The following is an 18,906-nucleotide window of genomic DNA, read 5'->3' on the forward strand; positions in this document are numbered from 1 at the left end:
ATGAAGTGCAGTTAGATTTCTGTTGTTCCCCAAATGGCATGACATCACCACCACCCTGGACAAATTTAGTATCCTAGGAACCTGCTATGTAGGAAGATAGGGGAACCAAGCAAGGGATTGTTAGGGAATCCTGAGCAATTCTTGTACTTTGCATTGGGTTACATTGTGTCCCTGTTCAAACAAAGACACAAGGGCGCAGGAGTGGGAGTGAGGGTCTCTCAGGCCTGGTCTACCCTACAGAGGAGCCTCGCTGCCCTGGGGGTTACAGCCAGAGCCCCTCCGCCTGGCTGTCAAAGGCAGCAACAGACAATGTAAACAACACAGTGTCTACACAGACACTGCATTGACCTAACTACATCGACCAGTGGGGCTCCGGCTGTCAGCTCCCCACAATACCCCACTTCAGTCAGTATAGGCATGCTCTGCCGACGGAAGGAGCATAGAGTGGACACAAAGAGCCGATTTAATTACTGCAGGTTTCAGAGTAGCAGCCGTGTTTGTCTGTATTCGCAAAAAGAAAAGGAGTACTTGTGGCACCTTAGAGACTAACACATTTATTTGAGCATAGGCTTTCGTGAGCTACAGCTCAAACTCACGAAAGCTTATACTCAAATAAATTTGTTAGTCTCTAAGGTGCCACAAGTACTCCTTTTAATTACTACAGTGGCTGTAGGTCGACTTAACTTAAGTCAAGTTGATTTTGTAGCGTAGACATGCCCACAGAAAGAGCTGTTGCAAATTATTTCTCTTCCCCACACGCCAATACTTTGGACAATTGGGGAGGAGGAATTGTGCCTCTCTGAGGCATGGTGCCTCTATGCAGATCACTTACAAACTGCCCCTTCTGATGGGCTGCCTGCCAGCTAAAGGCACGATCTAACCCATTATTTCCAATGCCCCTCAATTTAAAACCGTTTTGGAGCAGATCAGTAGGCCTGGGAATGTTTGCAGCTCTACAGGGCTCACACATCACACTTCTTCCTTTGCTGTGACAGGTGAATTACACAGTGAGTGCTGGTATGGTTGTGGGTATATTCATTGGATTTGAAAAGAAAGCCTACACGTCTCCAAGCAATCTCCCTGTACTTATTGCATTGCTGCTTCTCTATGGGTAAGTCTTCCAGGCAATTTATTCATGTAGAGTCTAGTAAGCAGGCAGTGACCTTTATTTTCATGTTAGAAACAAATTTCAGGTTGCTAAGCTTGGTAGTGAGTGATGTCTAGTTTTAAAGAGGTATAATCTAGTGGGCACAACAGAGCACTGGGAACGAGGAACTTGTTGGTTCTAATCCCAGCCCCAACAATAATTTACTATATGGCCATGAGTAAGACACTTAAGCCCTCTACCACAGTCTTCCCATCTGCAAAGTCAGGACATGATATTTATTTACTATCTCACAGGGATGTTTTGAGAATTAACTAGCTAATTGGGCTGGACAGGATTTGGCGGGATGGAACTTTTTATGGCTAATTATTAGTAATAGCCATTATTATGGTAGGGCACAAAGGTCCCCATCCGAATTGAGGCTCCATTATGCTAGACACTGTGCAACCACAGATAAAGACAAAGGAGGCAGTATAGCTTAGTGGGTAGAGTACTGAACTGGTACTCAAGAAATCCAGGTATAGTTGCTCTGTTCACTCGGGTGAATTTGATGAACATTTCATCTCTCTGTGCCTTGGTTTGTCTATCTGTAAAATGCATAAGTATACTGACCCTCCTTTGTAAAGTGCTTTGAGATCTACTGATGAAAAGTGCTGTATAAGAGCTAGGTACTAAAGAGACACAGCCTACAATTGTAACTGACACAAGGATTCTGATCCCCAGCTCTGCCACATGCAGCAAAATGGGTTTACTAATGTTTACGTACCTCACAGAGGTATTGAGTCTTAAAGGTGAAATTGGACTTGTGTGCTGTTCTGCTGCTTTCTGACAGATAAAGAAGGTCTAAATGTTTTTTTTAACCCATATATTTTGTTTGTTTTCTACTCCTAGAAATTCCAGAAATATCAGATCTTGTTTTCTGAGGTTTAGCTGAGGTACTCGTTGGCAATCTTAAATATCTACTGTGAACTTTTTCAGCCTCTATCTGAAGGGGTGGAATGTATTCAGTCTTTAACAAATAGGCCATTTCTTCCAGCTGTTTAAGCAATTCAGTTAAATAAGTGTTTGCAAAAAGAGTTTTTACAAGACTGAATAAAATTCACTTCCCCTCTCAGTTAGTCAGGGTTCACTTTTAATCTCACAACCCTACTAGTTCTGCAGCTGTCCACAGTGTCCGCTACATAAAATAGATCAGACAAGATCTGAATTACTAATGTAAAACAACAAGCAGCTTTTTATCTTTAAACACAGGGGCCTTCCAGGCCCCCTTCATACACCACAAAGAAGCCTAGAATGGGCAGAAATCCAATTTTGCTTTTTCTTTAGCGGTCACCTTTAATGTGCTGAGGTTTGTCAGGCACTTTGGATGGAAGGCATTATACAACTGCTGAGCATCATTTAGTGTCTGCAAAGTACTTGAAGATGAAAAACGTTAAATAAATGATGGATACTGTTTTATTTCTAGTCACTTCCCCATGCTTTTTCAAAGTTACAATAGTGCAATCACTAAGAAGTGTGGTCACTAGTTAAAGACACGCATTTAATCAGAATAGGCAGAGGAATTTTACAGGCATAAGAATGTACTATATTAAAAGGAGTGTGTGTCTGTTGTTTTAAAAGCATCTGTAAAAATGAAGAAATGTTTGCCAAAAAGCATCCCATGTGAGTAATTTTCAACTTCCACTTGTGACCATAGCCAGGTTTTAAATATGTCTTCAGAGGCAAGAGCTAGTGCACGATCCCCACTGCATCATCTTGTGATTTTCTTTTAGCAGCAAATTGTGAAACTTGTGAAATTGTGTCATCTACTTAGCCCCCAGTTTGTACATACCAGGAATGTATGACACAGTTTGGAGCAATTCAGCACTGTTGTCACTGCAGCTTCTCCTTGTCAGACTGTTTGCTGCCCAACATTATCAGTATGTTAAAGAAGCATACTGTTGTTCTGCCGCTGAATCAACACCTGATATAGTGTGACAGTTCTTTGGGTACTCAGGACTCTGAGGCCAGGTCTACTCTACAGATCTATATCAGTATAACTCTGTCACTCAGGGGTGTGAAAAATCCACACTCCCTGAGCAATGCAGTTATACCAACCTATCCCCCTGTACAGACAGCGATATGTCAACAGGAGAGCTTCTCCCATCAACACAGCTATTGCCTCTTGGGGAGGGGGATTAACGACGCCCAAGGGAGAAGTTCTCCTCGGCATAGAGCATCTTCACGTGTGCTACAGTGGCGCATCTGCATTGGTGGAGCTGCACCAATGCAGCAGTTTAAGTGTAGACCTGCCCTTAGTCATCTTCTTACCCTCACCTCTAACAAGATGGAGTCTTTTGTGCGGTAGTGGGTGTCTTCTCTCTAACACTGTCAGCCCTTCTGCCACTCAAGCACTCTCCCCTGGGCTTATGCCAGCCCTTCCTTTGCCAGGCAGGTTAACAGTAGGTGCACCCCAATCCCCAAATCCCTTTGAATCATTCTGCAGTGGTCTCCAGCCCCTGACATTGGCTACTCCCAGAAATTCCAGATTCTCTGCACCCAAAAGTGCAGTGTACCCCAATTTGCCATTTTGTCCTTAAACCACCACTTCTGTAAACCATACAGCACTTGTGAGCACTTATAATAGAACAAAAGTAGGTTTGTTTAAGAAAAATAAAGATTGAACTAGAAACAAGAGAGTGGGGGGAAACAAGTGTTTACAATATAAAACAGGAAGCTGGATCTACATTTATCAATAGTTACCTATCCAATATAATAAAGTAGATTTCCCCCAAAGTTCAGTACTTTGCAGAGCTGGCTGGTTTCTCAATAATCAGGATCCAAATATTCATGAAAGCCCCCTGCCCTTTAAAGGTTTCCTCAGTGAATGGATCCAGAGTGTCTTTCCCCACACTGTGCTTTAGTGAAGTTGTTTGTTTCTGTTCACAGGCAGGGCGTACCCTGACCTAGTTGCAAAGTTTCTTTTCTACCTTTAAGTGGTTTTGATTGTATGTCATTGTCTCTGATGGTTTTCCATTGACTGTTCTGTGATGTGGCAAGGATAGACAATAGAACCTTGCATTACCTTGCTGACTGACTAGGGAGGGTGACAACTCCTTTTTGGTTAAAGGGGTCCTCATTGAGACACATTACCTGCTGCTGACTAATTTCTTCTCCAATTCCATAAAGCAAACTTTCAGTATAAATACATTGTTCCTTAAATATTACCTGTAGGAACATCTCACAATGATTGAGTCTTGACAAGTTATAAGCTTTCTGTAGATACCCTACATGTTGCTCTTTATGGATAAATATTCTGTAAGACATGTGTTAGGTGTAGTGAGTCTGTCAGGTCTGAGGCGAGAGCTGTTTGCAAAGAACAGGGGACACTTTGCCAAGGGGTCTCTGTGTCATAAGTAGTGGCATAGGGAACCCCAAGCTGGGTTGCAGATCAAGTGTGAGATGCATTGGTAGAGCTAAGAGAACATAAGTTTGTAAAGTATCAACCTCTGCTATGTTCTGCTCAAACCAGTATCGTGTTAGTGTCTCACTTTTATGACCTCAAAATTTCACCCATGATATTTTTTATAATAGAAAATTAATCATGTGCAATTCCTTCACTTATGTGCAGTTGCTGCCCTTATAATCACTAAAATCCTTGACTGATGAAGTGTTGTTAACCTCTAGTAAGTAATTGTGTCTGATTTTTCTGGCCAGTTCCAGGGGTTGAAATAGTGGTATTTGGCAAAACCACACAGCTCATTTACTACATCTAACCTTTACCTGCTTCTCTCATAGATACAGAGTTCAGCTGTGGCACTCATGGCTTGTCCAGAGATGTCAGGGTAGTCACCTGCTGTGTGGTGATGATTGCCATACAGGTGTTAGTTTGCTAAAATCTCATCAATTTCACCTGATGCTGTTGCTTCACATTTGAGCAGCGAACAGAACTAGGCAGATGGGGAAAAAAAGCCATTGTGTGGTAACCAAAGCTTGGAGTCCGAATGAAATCTCTGATTAGTTCTGAGATTTCGCCATGTATGGGACAAGGAGAGGAGGGCTCAGCATATGTCTCTGATTGACAAACTAAAGGGAATACTCAGAAGCTGATACGTTGTGTTTCTGTCTTTCACACAGGTGGGCAGTAATTCCCATGATGTACCCAGCGTCCTACATGTTCAGTGTTCCTAGCACTGCCTATGTTGCATTGTCTTGTCTTAATCTCTTCATTGGTATCAACAGCAGTGCCATTACATTTATCCTGGAGTTGTTCGAAAATAACCCAGTAAGCAATGTTTTCATGGAGACCTTGATTTAAAGAGCTGTGCCAAGACAGCATACTGCATGTAAGGTGTCCCAGCCTAGTATGTGGCGGGTCACCATCTGTAGTAATTGTGTTTTCGCCCTCCGCTGACCTTTCTGGGAGTGAGTAGGGAAGACGCTACTGGCTGTATGTGGACTTGGAGGGTGGAGAGCTCTGAGTGAAGCCAAAGGAACCAAATGAAGTGGGGGTAGGCACAATTGACTTGCTGAGCTACCAGCCACACACACACAAAGGAATGACAGTGAAGTGCTTTTGATCAAGGAGAAAAAATCCATCTTGAGCCACTGCCAGGAGCCAGCTTCTTCCTCAGAGTGGTACATGTGATGATACAGCGTGTTTGCTTGGCCTGGAAAAGATGATGGTTTTGGCTCACCTAGCTTCATGATTTCATGTGCCAGCGTTATCAGGCCCTCTGGCACTGTTATCTATCCATTCTCCTTTGTATTTTCAAAAATCGTGTGTGTGCTCCTTCACAACTTCTTGCTGTGATAACATGACAATACAAGCCAGTGCTGCTCAGCCTGAGGTGCAACAGGCCAATGTTATGTTACTTCTGAGACCGAGTCTTTCCCAGATTATGCTCGTCCTTTTAGAGTTATACTCCTGGCATTAAAGACATCATAACCGGCGAGCAAGAATCTTTCTGTTCAAGAGTCCCTGTCCCAGTTTATAATGGATGGGGACAGAATGACACATTGCCTACAGTACATACAATAATATTTCAGTGTGAAGAAGGTGAAGAAAACATTTCTTTTCTCACTGGCATTTTTTTCCACATAAAACTCCCTGTTAATTTGCTTCATTTGCTAGAGTTGTCCTACTATAAACTATATCCCTATGTTCTATTTTGCAAGTCTTTGGTGTATAGACTGATAGATACTCTAACATTATCTCTGTCTTCAGAACAGAGAAGACCTAATTTCACTGATATGACAGAGAACTGAGTATTCATTTCACTTTTTTCTTAAATAAAATGCTCTAAGATGCCTGAGTTTCACTCCATATGTTGTTTCCATATGTTAGTCTTTGCAGAAATTCAATAATACACTGAAAAATATGCTGATGATCTTCCCACATTTCTGCCTGGGCCGTGGACTCATTGACCTAGCCATGAACCAAGCAGTGACAGATGTCTATGCCAGGTTTGGTAAGTAATAGCTAGTAACTTCAAGGAACGTTTTGAAACCAATGCTGATCATGTCCATACCTGTCATGTCCATGTCCATGTCCATACCGAAGATATATAAGGACTGGTGGCTGTTTCTCAAATTTCCAACTTTTTCATGTCTGTATGTGTGTCATGAATGGTCAGAACAAAAGTTCAACCCTTTTAAAGGAGTTGCAATACACCAATACAACTTTAAATGCTGCGTGGGGTATGGCCCATACCAGTAGTCTGTGTCCTAAGTGAAACCATTTCTACTGTACTTAGATTCTGATCTGCCTTCATTTTTTGCCCTTTCATAGTGGGTGGGTTTGAGAAGACAGAAACACTAACATCCGCTACCAGACTGCAGGGCTTTGAAGACTGGCATTGAAACTAATAAGTGAAGTCCCTGCTTTCCTTGCTCTGAGCTACCTGATCCCCTAGACAATCATAGCTGGGATATATGTCTGCAATGTTAATTGCTGTCTGCTATTTTGATAGCCTTCGTACTAATTTTAAAAATGGCTGCATTTCTTTAAATGCCCCCCGTGTGGTGCTGTAGCTGCCTTTGATAAAAGAGAACTTCTTGCTGGAAAGGAAGTGATAGATCAACACAAAGTTTATTAATTTTTACTCAGAAAGGAAAATTGCCACCAGAATACCCCATGAAAATGTCTAGATATGATCTGCCACTGGCCTCATATCTATGGAGACAGCATTCATTTTTGCTCCCACATATGAGTGCCTTTAGAATTTGGTTTTGAGTTTTCAATAAGAGTCTTTATTAGGGCACCTGGGAAAATTGCAGACATTGCCTGGTAATCACATAAATTACAGATTTGCATCTGAAGTCATTACACTAATGAGTTTTGTTCTGAGGAGCAGTGTTGTGTTTGGGCTATGTTTCACCTTGCTTTCTCGTGATTTCACTCCAAAGGTGAGAAGCATGTCTTGAATCCATTCCAGTGGGATTTTGTTGGAAAGAACCTGGTTGCCATGGCAGTTGAAGGCATTGTATACTTTGCTCTGAATCTCCTTATGCAGCATCATCAGATCCCCACAAGATGGTATGTCCAAAAACCCTTGGACTCAGAGATAACCAAAAACTTTCATACAAGCTTAACAAAAGCTTTGTGTCTTAGTTATCCACTGTGATGCCTTTTCTCTCCTGGAAGTCTCCCATTTGTGGTGGCTTTACAAGATTCACCCTGTTTACTTTGGCATCATCCTCAGCCACTAGGGCCCTGATTCAGGGAAGCACTTAAGAATGTACTTAAGTCCCATTAACTTCATTACTTCCGTGGGATTTAAGTAGATGCTTATTTGCTCTCTTAAAACAGAAATGTTTTTCTGAATTAGAGTTTCAGGGTTAACTTATTGTATTAGGTAAACTGTGGTATTTAGTCCCCAAAGTGAACTTTTAAAGCTTCCAAGTGACTTAAATGCTGATGAGAGGTGCTGGCCAGGAAGTCCCATGGACTGCAGCCCTCTGTTTATGCACAGCACAGTAACAGCATGGGCAGCAGCTTCCCACACTGCTTCTTAAAACTGCCTCACTCCCACCAGGGAGCTTCCTCCAGGCGTGAGAGTGTAATTCATTCGCAGATGTGATTGCCAGCAAGGGTTCCAAGGATATAGTTTCACATGGACAGTTTTCCATTAAGAAGTAGACTGAGACCATCAGCTCTGTATATCTAAGGCTTTGACTGAGCACTGTGTTGTGTCAGATTCAAATTACTGATGGAGGAATGAACAGATTGATGTCCCATTACAAACCCCTTTGATCCACCCATGTGTTCACAGTACTTGGGGTTTAAGATGGAGAAGTCTACTCAAATCCAAGAGTGCTCCAGTTAATGTCATATTATAAAACTAAGGTCTTCTCTCTTCATCTAGTCACATTTCCTGGCAATCATCTAACTATGATTTCAGGCTCTGCTATTGTAATTGTATTGTGCCCCATGCTATTCACATTTTTTTCAACGAATCTGTTGCATTTCTTTAGGTTTTCTGAGCCTGCTAAGGTGCCTATTAGTGATGAAGATGAGGATGTTGCAGAGGAAAGACAAAGAATTATGAATGGAGGAAACAAAACAGATATCTTAACATTACAAGAACTGACCAAGGTAATATTTTGAGAATTTTAAAATGTATGTTCGCTTTAGTTAGAAACTTATCTGGGATGCAGTCTATTGACAGAATATTGTTCCAGAATGCACTTGAACAAGTGGACAATATAGTTTTCAAAACCAATAAAATTTTAAAAGCAAGGTTTTCCACCTTTACTTGCCTACTGCCCTCTGATCAAAGAAATCAAACCAAAGTCATAGATTTTGATATAGAAAAGTCCAGTATGGACAGGACAAGCTTCCCTACTCACACCCAGCCTAACCCTATCCAAGATCTACCATCTCCCATAGACCGTGATTCTCCACCTAGCCCTTCATTATGGGCTGTTCGGTTTCCATTTGTGAATCCCAGTCTCCACTTCTCTCTCATTTAGCTGGTTTCACATTATAAGACTAGGAGACTCTCACAGGGTATGTGTACATTGCAGTCGGGATATGTGGTTGCAGCATGTGTGTGGACATACACAAATTAGCTTTAATCTAGCTAGCTCAGGTCCTGGAGCAGTGAAGCCATGGCAGCATGGGCTTCAGTTTGGACTGTACAAGCCCACCTGGGACCCTGGGTAATTATTCAGGCAGCTAGCCTGTGCTGAAGTCCATGTTGCCGCAGCTTCACTGTAATCGGTATGCAAGCTAGCTAGATTAAAGCTAACTCAGGTATGTCTACATGTGTTGCGATCATACATCCTGACGGCAGTGTAGACAGACCCACTGTGTGGTGCTAGCTAATCTTCTCTCCAAAGATTGAAAACATCTGCATGATGTTCTCAGCCTCTTGCCCCAGCCCGAGGTACAGACATTAAGACGACATACCCATTGCTGTCGCCCTATGAATGGAAGTACTACATCACTCCTCACAGTCTTAATTTCCTTTATTGTTCTATCTTGTTTGGTACATCAGAGACATTTTGTTACAGTGAAGATTCTGGGAGCTACCTCCATAATGCCTAGATCTGAACTGGCAGGTTCGATTAGGATGATAATGGGTAAAATGGCTCCTAAATAGGGCAAATGTTTGACTCAGTGGAATGTTTGCACATTTTTTTTAATTGCTCTAAGATTATATTTTATTCCTGTCAAGCATTTGCAGTCACCTAACTCCAACATTAGTAAACTGTGACGTTCAGAGGATTCCCTCTGCTATAGATGTCTTGTAATAGGAATTTTTATTTCTTCTCTCATTCTAGATTTATGCAGGCAGACACAGGCCCGCCGTAGACAGACTCTGTGTTGGCGTTCGTCCAGGAGAGGTGGGTCATTCAATAGCTCTAGATTACACTTCGTAGATCAATTCATATTTTATGATCCCATTGGTTTTCAAGGGGAAATACTTAAGAATGTGATTAATTTTATAATTTAAAGTGCTTTGGTCTCCTGGGAGTGAATGGAGCTGGCAAGACGACAACCTTCAAAATGCTGACTGGGGATACTGACGTGACATCTGGTGATGCTGTAGTGGCTGGCAGAAGGTAAGCTCTTTAAAAACACCACAAGAGCCCAATCACCAATGGATGTGTTCACATCACAGAAGCCATTGCTACGGCTGGCACTCACTGGCAACCTGTGTTGACAGTCTCAGCAGATACAGAGGGTGGGGAGAAGTTTGTACTGCCATTGCCCTTGCTGTACCTGTCCTGTGGATAAATAGAGGGCTTCACCCTGAATCAAATCAATTAAGAGTCCAGCAAAATGAAGCCGCCTTATTTGAGAAGTTCCTAATTTCTTTTGCTCTGTTCTGCGGAGACAGCTGCTTGCAAGATCCTAGGGAAGTTTAGACTGAAAAATGAACAAAAATGGATACAGGGATTAGCTGAATGTTTTTTGTTGTGTGATTGATTTTGTGTTAGAAGATTTGCAACTAATTAATGTAATTGCTAGAGATGAGACTCAACAACAAAAATCAACCAGTTATTGAGCTCCCTCAGGTATGGGGGTCTCATAAATATAAAGGGAAGGGTAAACACCTTTAAAATCCCTCCTGGCCAGAGGAAAAACCCTTTCACCTGTAAAGGGTTAAGAAGCTAGGATAACCTCACTGGCATCTGACCAAAATGACCAATGAGGAGACAAGATACTTTCAAAGCTGGAGTGGGGGAAAAACAAAGGGTTCTCTCTATCTGTGTGTTACTTTTGCCAGGACCAGAGCAAGAATGCAGGTCAGAACTCCTGTAAAGGGCTAATAAGCAATCTAGTTAGATATGCGTTAGATTCTGTTTTGTTTAAATGGCTGATAAAATAAGTTGTGCTGAATAGAATGTATATTCCAGTTTGTGTGTCTTTTTGTAACTTAAGGTTTTGCCTAGAGGGATTCTCTGTGTTTTGAATCTGATTACCCTGTAAGGTATTTACCATCCTGATTTTACAGAGGTGATTCTTTTACTTTTTCTTCAATTAAAATTCTTCTTTTAAGAACCTGATTGTTTTTTCACTGTTCTTAAGATCCAAGGGTTTGGGTCTGTGTTCACCTATGCAAATTGGTGAGGATTTTTATCAAGCCTTTCCCAGGAAAGGGGGTGTAGGGCTTGGGGGGATATTTTTGGGGGGAAAGACGTTTCCAAGCGGGCTCTTTCCCTGTTATATATTTGTTAGATGCTTGGTGGTGGCAGCAATAAAGTCCAAGGGAAAAAGGTAAAATAGTTTGTACCTTGGGGAAGTTTTAACCTAAGCTGGTAAAAATAAGTTTAGGGGGTTTTTCGTGCAGGTCCCGACATCTGTACCCTAGAGTTCAGAGTGGGGAAGGAAACTTGACAGAGGGTATTCAGATCCAGAGAAGGATCAGCACCCTCTAATGTCTAGGGCTCTTTAGACCTGGGGTTTGGGACTTGGGGCCCATCTCTGGCGATCTCTAGCTGTTGCTTAAATTGCATTAGGGTGACGCTGTGAATGGATGCTTCAATTGCATTAGGGTGACACTGTGATTGGATATTTCATGATCTGGCATTTTGAATGTTTCATTGTGCTATAGAGATCTTTCTTTCCATGTGGAATGCCGTAGCTCTTTAAGAATGTTTGTTGTTTAATGCTTCGGCCCATACTGCGTTGCAGACTGTAACTCTCAAACAGCAGAGGCCGACAGTAACTTAGGCCACAAGAAATTATCTGTTTTATTTCACTTCTCCCTCCATTTCCTCCCAACCCAGAAGCAATGTCAACACTGTTTCCTACCTATGTACGCCAGAGGATGCACTCTAAGATTAAACTGCCTGATTTGTTATCTAGAAATAAACACTATTAACAAAATACAGTTTGCTGAATGGCTGCTTGAATAGGAGCTAACTTTACTTGTCTTTAAGTCAATTTACACACTATGATTTAACTGCAGCAGAAAAAACAAGGGAAGGGGAAATGGCTTTGCACGCTTAGTAGGAATGAGTAGACCTTATTCACCACACTCTAGCCATCATACAGTAGAGCACCTGCTCTGCAGCTGAAAATTTATCAAAGTCTTACACTGTGAAATTCATTTCTAGGCTGATTTCACTAATGAGGGAGATGTTGCCCACAGTAGAAAGGACGTCTGATTCTCTATCCCAGACCTAGCTATTAGCATTTCTTCAGTCAACAGACTTTGCTTTTCCTTTCTTTCTCCAGTATATTGACCCACATCTCTAATGTCCATCAAAACATGGGCTACTGTCCACAATTTGATGCTATTGATGACCTCCTCACAGGCCGGGAACACCTCCATCTCTATGCACGCCTGCGAGGGGTTCCTGCAGAGGAAATCGAGGGGGTACGAACAGTCTCTTCATCAGCTTTCTTGGTTACGATAAATATTTTAGATGTTTGATTGGGCCCCTCTAAGATCAAGGACAATAATTTTAAATTTGGCTTGACTTTCCGTGCCTTGAAATTCTGGGTGCGGTTCAAGTCATTTGGACAGCTAAGTTCATGATTGCACCAGAAATCCAGGTACCTAGTCATCCTGGAGGCATGAACTGCACCTGCAAAAGTGAGGGATTAAAAACAGAAACCTGACTAAGGCTTGCTAAAAATGTGGCTACTGGGGCTTAAAGCTGGACTGGTGCTTTCTCCAAATTACATGTTTATTTTGTTCTTGTCTTAGAGAGGAGTGTGTGTGTGTGTGTGTGTGAGAGAGAGAGAGAGAGAGAGAATGAGAATGAGAATGAAAAGCATATTCTAAAGGAAAAAATTAGAATGTTGTAGAGAAGCAAAATTTCACCCATCATCACAAACACTTGTGCTCACTGATGGACTCACCCTAATTCCAGTTCTGAAATACATGTGCTAAAAGATGAGGTTTTGCTGTGGCGCTGCCTAGCAGTGGCAAGTGTGCAGCTATCACCAGCTGTGCATGCGGTTCACTATCTGCTGTGTGAAAGAAGAATGACTTCTCTCTCCCACAGGTTGCTGACTGGGGGATTCAGAAGCTGGGTCTCCAGATGTATGCAGACCAGCTGGCAGGCACATACAGTGGTGGTAACAAGCGCAAACTCTCCACTGCCATTGCCCTGATAGGCTGCCCTCCTCTTGTCCTGCTAGTAAGTGTCACAGTAAAGTAGCTCTGTGATAATGCATTCTGTGTGTGAGCAATAAGGGGCTGATCCAGAGAGGTGCTGAGTACCCTCAAGCCAATGGCATTCTCACTAGTTTGATTTCACTGGGAGGCAGGGATGCTCAACACCTCATAGGATTGGGCCCTACATGACTGCCATAGGAAAACTTTTCAACAGAGATGGGCTTGAGTTAAAATCTAGGATCCAAACATCACTGAATTTAGGGAAAATTCAAATCCGTTTTGTGTCTCAGAGCCACCTCTGCTTTTTAATGGAGAATGAACCAGAGAACAACCATTACAGTCAGAAGAACATACCTGGCTGTGTATGGGCCATACCTGACTGACAGTGCCATCAGATGTACCTAGCAAAAGAAAAGTGCAGGTGGAGTATAGCTAGTCTCTTCCATCAACAGCGTTTTGGGAATAAAACATGTAAATAATATTTCAATTATTCCTTAAATTATAATGTTAGAGTATGTGACAGAGTGCCAGGCAAGAAAGGTTGAGTCAGCACTGTGTTCCCAGCAGCTCCAATCAAGCAAAGCAGATTGGAGCTGATTAAGTAGAGGTGCCTAATTTGTGGGTGGGGCAGGGCAGACAGGCTAATTCTGCCATTAGGCAGAGCCCACAAATAGGCACAGGAAGGAAGTGGAAAGGGAGGAAGCAGGCAGGTAGGGAAGGGAGAGATTGCTCTCCCTTGCTTGATACAGGAGCTGTATATGTTATGAAGGTGGTGGGAATCCATTTGTAAATAAACTGCACAAGGTGTTGGACCAGCACAAGGGACTCAGTGTAGTTGGTAGACTGGGACAGAAGCAAGAGCCAGGAGCCCTGTTACAGAGTAACACAAGTTTCCAGTTGTTTGTGTTGGCAGTAACGGTTTAACTCATATGCAATTACTGTCAATATGTATGCTATTAAATCATATAGTAACACTTCAGTTTGCATGATAAAAGGGAGCATTGAGTGCTCTCTAGTTACATGGTAGTCATGGGCAATGGGTGAACCCTTGCTTTGGGGAGGCTGGCCCCGCCCCTTCCTCCCAAGGCCCCGCCCCCACATGCCAGAGCCCTAACCGCCCCTTAAAAGGAGGAGCCCTGCGGGCCCCCTGTGACCAGAGGAGCTCCAGCCATATTGGGCCAAGCTGCTGGCCCGGCCCCAGTGCTGGCTCGAGCCCCTCCCACCCCGAGTGCAGGCCGAGCTGCTGCTGCCCACCCCAAGCCGAGCTGCCAGCCCCTCCGAGTGCCAGGCCACTGGACCAGGCCGAGCAGAACGCTGGCCCAGCCCCAGCACCGTGCGTCCATGATTTCCCCCACTGTCTGGGCATCCGGCCTCAGCCAGTGGGTGGCCTAGTCCATTAACTTTTGGGTGAATGCCCAGGGCTGTAACCCTCATGTCCACCTCGCTGACTGGAACTTCTGGTTATACTTCTTCACGGATAGCCCCACCCGATGTAGGATGGCTGCCTTTACCACTTTATAATTCCTGGCCTGTTCTTCATGTAGGGCCATGCCAGCCACTTGGGCTTCGCTGGCTTGCTGAGGAGCCAGTCGCAGGGCCAGGTTGCCCTGTCCAATTCATCCCCTTTGGCTACCTGCTCAAATGTGCATAGGAAGGCATCGGGGTCATCTGTCAGGCCCATTTTACACAGTCCTATGTCTGGTGCCCGAAGGCCATCCCCTCCTGTGGGACTCACCACTTGCTGCAGGAGCTGCTGCTGGATGCCGGCCTGCTCCTTAATGAACTCCTGCAGGCTCTTCTGCTGTTCTGCTTGCCAAGTGAGCAAGGCCTGTCTCTCCAGCTGGTGGGCTTGCTGAAAACTCTGCATTGCCTTCTGCAGCTCCTCCTGCTGCTTGACCAGCCATTGCATGATCTCCCCTATCTCCGGGCTGCCAGACACTTGCGCTGGCAAGGAATCCAGGAGAAGCCTCTACATGCAACAGAGCGTGATGGGGCCACCTCAGCTCCTATTTCTGCTAGGTCCACAAAGTCACTCTGAAACCCTGGGGTTAGTAACCATAGGTGCAGTTTATTCACAGGCTAGTTCCCATCACAGTTTCACCATGTACAGTTGATCCTTCACTGTGGGAGGGAGGGACGCACTACCTCCCTGTTTCCACTGCCTGCCTTTTCCCTTCCTTTCTGCTCCCCCTTTGGCTTCCTTCCCCTGAGGCTTTTACACAGCCCCAGGCTAATTAGGCAGCAGCTGTCTTTGCTTCCCCAGTTAGGGCCAAGTTATCCCCAGCCAGTTCTAATTTATTCCCCTAAATGGAAGCTGGCATGGCAGAGGGCTGAATCAGTAGCCGTTTGCCCAGCACCCTGTCTCACTGAGCTTTACACACTCTGCAGCCTGGCTTCTGAATAAGCTCTGTTCTGCTTACCATTGTACTGGCACGTAGTTGCTTTGGTGGTGGAAGTATTACAAATGCTTCAGAGATCAAGAGATAAGACTCTACACTGGCTGATTTTGAACCATTGGTGTCATGGTATGCACTGTCCACTGTAACATGCCCTGCTGGGTGCAATGGCCTTCCCGATAGCTATGTCCCACACTGGGCACACTGTATTCCTATCTGCATTTTACTATTAAAAAGACAAAACAAATTAAATTTTAAGGAATCTCAAACTAACACCTTGGACATGTTTTATCAAAATCTTTGACTCTAATTAATATTGTCCCTTCAGGATGAACCCACTACAGGGATGGACCCTCAGTCCCGACGCTTTTTATGGAACTCTATTGTCAGTGTGATCCGAGAAGGGCGAGCCGTAGTTCTAACCTCACACAGGTAATGCAAACCTTGCTTCCTACCAGCGGCACTGGAGTCAAAGAAGGGCAGAAATCCTTCTCTAATCCTGAACCTGTGTTCTCTGTTTTATCAGCATGGAAGAATGTGAAGCTCTCTGCACTCGTCTAGCCATAATGGTGAAGGGGACCTTCAAATGCCTGGGCACTATTCAACATTTAAAATACAAGTAAGTTGAATGTTTGTATCCTGAGTTGTTAAAGAATTGTCTGGTGACTATGGGGACACTCAAGATACACCACAGCCTGTACTTCATGCAGAGTACAAGTTTCAAATAATCTGATTATGCAGCCATCCAGGTGTTACGTAAAATAGGCGCTAGACCTGTGTTCATTAAAAATAACACACTGCCCACTTTATGAGTGCAACTCTTTAATATGTAAGACTATTAAGTTAGGCCCCTGGACCCTCAAATCACCCGAGTACATTATAGACCAATTCTTCAGAATACACGTGGATTCTTCAGCTTCCCAGAGCAGTTCAATAGAGATCGCTCTAGGATTCCATTTCACATGTTTCTGCAGAGATGACCTGTAACTCTTCATGGTGGGCAGACACAATCTAAAGGTCCAGGGTGGGAGGGGGGAGGCATGTCACTGCCCCGTGCGTCGCATCTAGGCCCTTTCCCACTCTGCCTGTGCCTCCCACACCCACTCCAAACCAGCATTGCTTTCCCCCCCACTTACTTCTCCCATCGCCTCCCTGCTGTGGGTGCGGTGTGGGCCAGAGCAGGCTCAGGACACCGGCTGCTGACCAGGTAACAGAGGTGAGGAAGGAACAGGATTCAGAGGGCTTCCCTGTATCGCCTCTGGTGGAGCTGCGCTGCCAGCCGTGTCTCTCTTCTCTGCTTCGGGTGCCTCCAAGCACAGCTCAGTAGGATGCCGATGCCTTTCCCAGGCATGTCCCCCTCAGCCCAACTCCCATCCTGGCAGAAATCGGGGGGGGGGGGCACATGACCCTGCGTGGCCTCCACCCCCACACGTTGCCTCTGCATTTCTGAGTGTATAGCTAACTGCTGAGAGCTGATTTCCCCCAATTGAATAGTAAAACCATGTCTTCATAAAACAACCAAACCCATGTGTGTTTCTCAGATTTGGAGACGGATATATTGTCACCATGAAAATTAAAGCACCTAAACCAGGGCTGTGTCCAGATCCAAGCCCAGCTGAGCATTTCATACAAGTCAACTTCCCAGGCAGTTTACAAAGAGAGAAACACTGTAACATGCTGCAGTACCAGATTTGCTCCTCCTCACTGGCCAGGATCTTTCGGTTACTTCTCTCCAACAAAGAAAACCTGAACATTGAAGAATATTCAGTCTCTCAAACGACTTTGGATCAGGTGAGTAAGAAAGCAGTAAAGTCACCCATGAGAAGATCTGGCTGGCAAGGGAGAGGAATCTGGAATAGGGATCTGGAAAAACCCAGAATAAGTTAGGGTCTAGATCTGTCTTGACTGTCTGTTAAACCAACTTTTGAAGGGCTTTACCTTATACCCCTAACTCAGACAAAACGCTCAGTGCCCTCAGGTAAAAGTCCAGGATCAGACCTATGCATACCCTGATGCCCTGTGAAGCTGCAGTGACAACTGATCCCAGGGGCAGGAGTGCACATGACATGTTCCGTTAGGATCCCCCTTGGATTCTCAGTACAGAAACAGGAGTGGTAGTGAGCAGATCAGACCAGATTCTGCTATTCAGAATGAGATTTGTTGAATTTGAAATAGCCAATTTGTTTTCTTCGATTTAGTTTTAATGAGATTTTGACTGCCTTGTGTCCAGAGGCCCTGCAGTACCCAATCAACTAATTGTGTACCTATCCCTCCTCCTCAGAAGCCACTGATTTCCATACAGGAGCATTTCCACACTAAAAGCAGCAACACGGGGCAGTCTGTTGGCAGCACACGCTGTCATTAGAGGGCATCACACCCAGCTGGCGGCCATGGGTCTGTGCCGCTGACACCTATTATGCAGCTGTCATGGGGGCTGCTAGCGGATATACTCCCCACACACCTATGACTGCTTGTGACCTCCGCACAGTGCCTCTAGGATACTACATCTTCTCCCTTGCCCACCAGTGTGGTGCATGTTCTATGAGCCTTGCCCCCTACCTCAGCTGACATAAAAGGTGGATTTGTACATGTATTCAGTATAGGATAAAGAAAAATGTGTGAACTCCGCTGATGGGCAGTTTTCATTTCTACACATACCTCTGGGTTCTGCTTCACACTTCTTGCCTACAGAGAATCTGATGTGATGCAAGTGGCAATAGTAGTTCAACTGCCTGGCCTCTGGAGAGGCTGGTTATATTGATCTGTTCTCCTCTTGTAGGTATTTGTGAACTTTGCTAAGCAACAGATGGAGGATGAAGAAATTCCTTTACACCCTCGTGCTGCTGGAGCCAGTCGGGAGGTGAAGGTGTCCCCAGCTTTTCCTCAATAGGCAGCTGCATAGAACTCCCCTGCAGCTGCTAACACTGAGAGCTTGTTAGCTCACAGATGTGCCATATCACAGCTGTATGGAGAATGAAGAAACTGCTCAGGGCAGTTTTCAAATAAAGCTTTGTACCTTTCTAAGTACTGAGTTCACAACTAACTAGCAACAAAAAACTTCTTCTGCCTTGGCTGGAGAGAGACAGGAGGTACACACTGAAAGGGTCAAAGGAACGGAAGATGCTTGGTTTATAATAGAATCCTCCTGTCACACAGGATCATTATATGCTGCAAAGAGAGACAACTCTTTCTTCCTTACTGACATAAGAAAGCATTAAAGACAGTTTTTCTATGCTGGACCTTTAAGATGGTGGTAGTTTCTTTTTAAAAAAACCTTCCAAATTAAATTGCAACCAGAAATGGGCACCCACCTTCTTAAAATGCCAAGGACTGTGTTGGGCCAGGA

The 18,906-nt window shown here is 44.2% G+C and overlaps 1 protein-coding gene across 1 annotated transcript in view; it reads left to right on the top strand.

Annotated features, from left to right (window-relative positions):
• ABCA4 (ATP binding cassette subfamily A member 4) overlaps window positions 1-18,450 on the top strand; it is a 99,501-nt gene extending 81,051 nt beyond the window's left edge. The window contains exons 37-49 of the mRNA XM_073358296.1: window positions 996-1,111; window positions 5,222-5,369; window positions 6,432-6,555; window positions 7,493-7,622; window positions 8,561-8,681; window positions 9,872-9,934; window positions 10,047-10,153; window positions 12,276-12,417; window positions 13,052-13,186; window positions 15,889-15,992; window positions 16,087-16,179; window positions 17,102-17,351; window positions 18,340-18,450. Of these exons, the coding sequence (XP_073214397.1) occupies window positions 996-1,111; window positions 5,222-5,369; window positions 6,432-6,555; window positions 7,493-7,622; window positions 8,561-8,681; window positions 9,872-9,934; window positions 10,047-10,153; window positions 12,276-12,417; window positions 13,052-13,186; window positions 15,889-15,992; window positions 16,087-16,179; window positions 17,102-17,351; window positions 18,340-18,450 (1,644 nt within the window). The remainder of the gene's footprint in view (window positions 1-995; window positions 1,112-5,221; window positions 5,370-6,431; window positions 6,556-7,492; window positions 7,623-8,560; window positions 8,682-9,871; window positions 9,935-10,046; window positions 10,154-12,275; window positions 12,418-13,051; window positions 13,187-15,888; window positions 15,993-16,086; window positions 16,180-17,101; window positions 17,352-18,339) is intronic.
• The last annotated feature ends 456 nt before the right edge of the window (window positions 18,451-18,906 follow it).

Source organism: Lepidochelys kempii, chromosome 8, assembly GCF_965140265.1.
Source record: "Lepidochelys kempii isolate rLepKem1 chromosome 8, rLepKem1.hap2, whole genome shotgun sequence".
Lineage (NCBI taxonomy): Eukaryota > Metazoa > Chordata > Testudines > Cheloniidae > Lepidochelys > Lepidochelys kempii.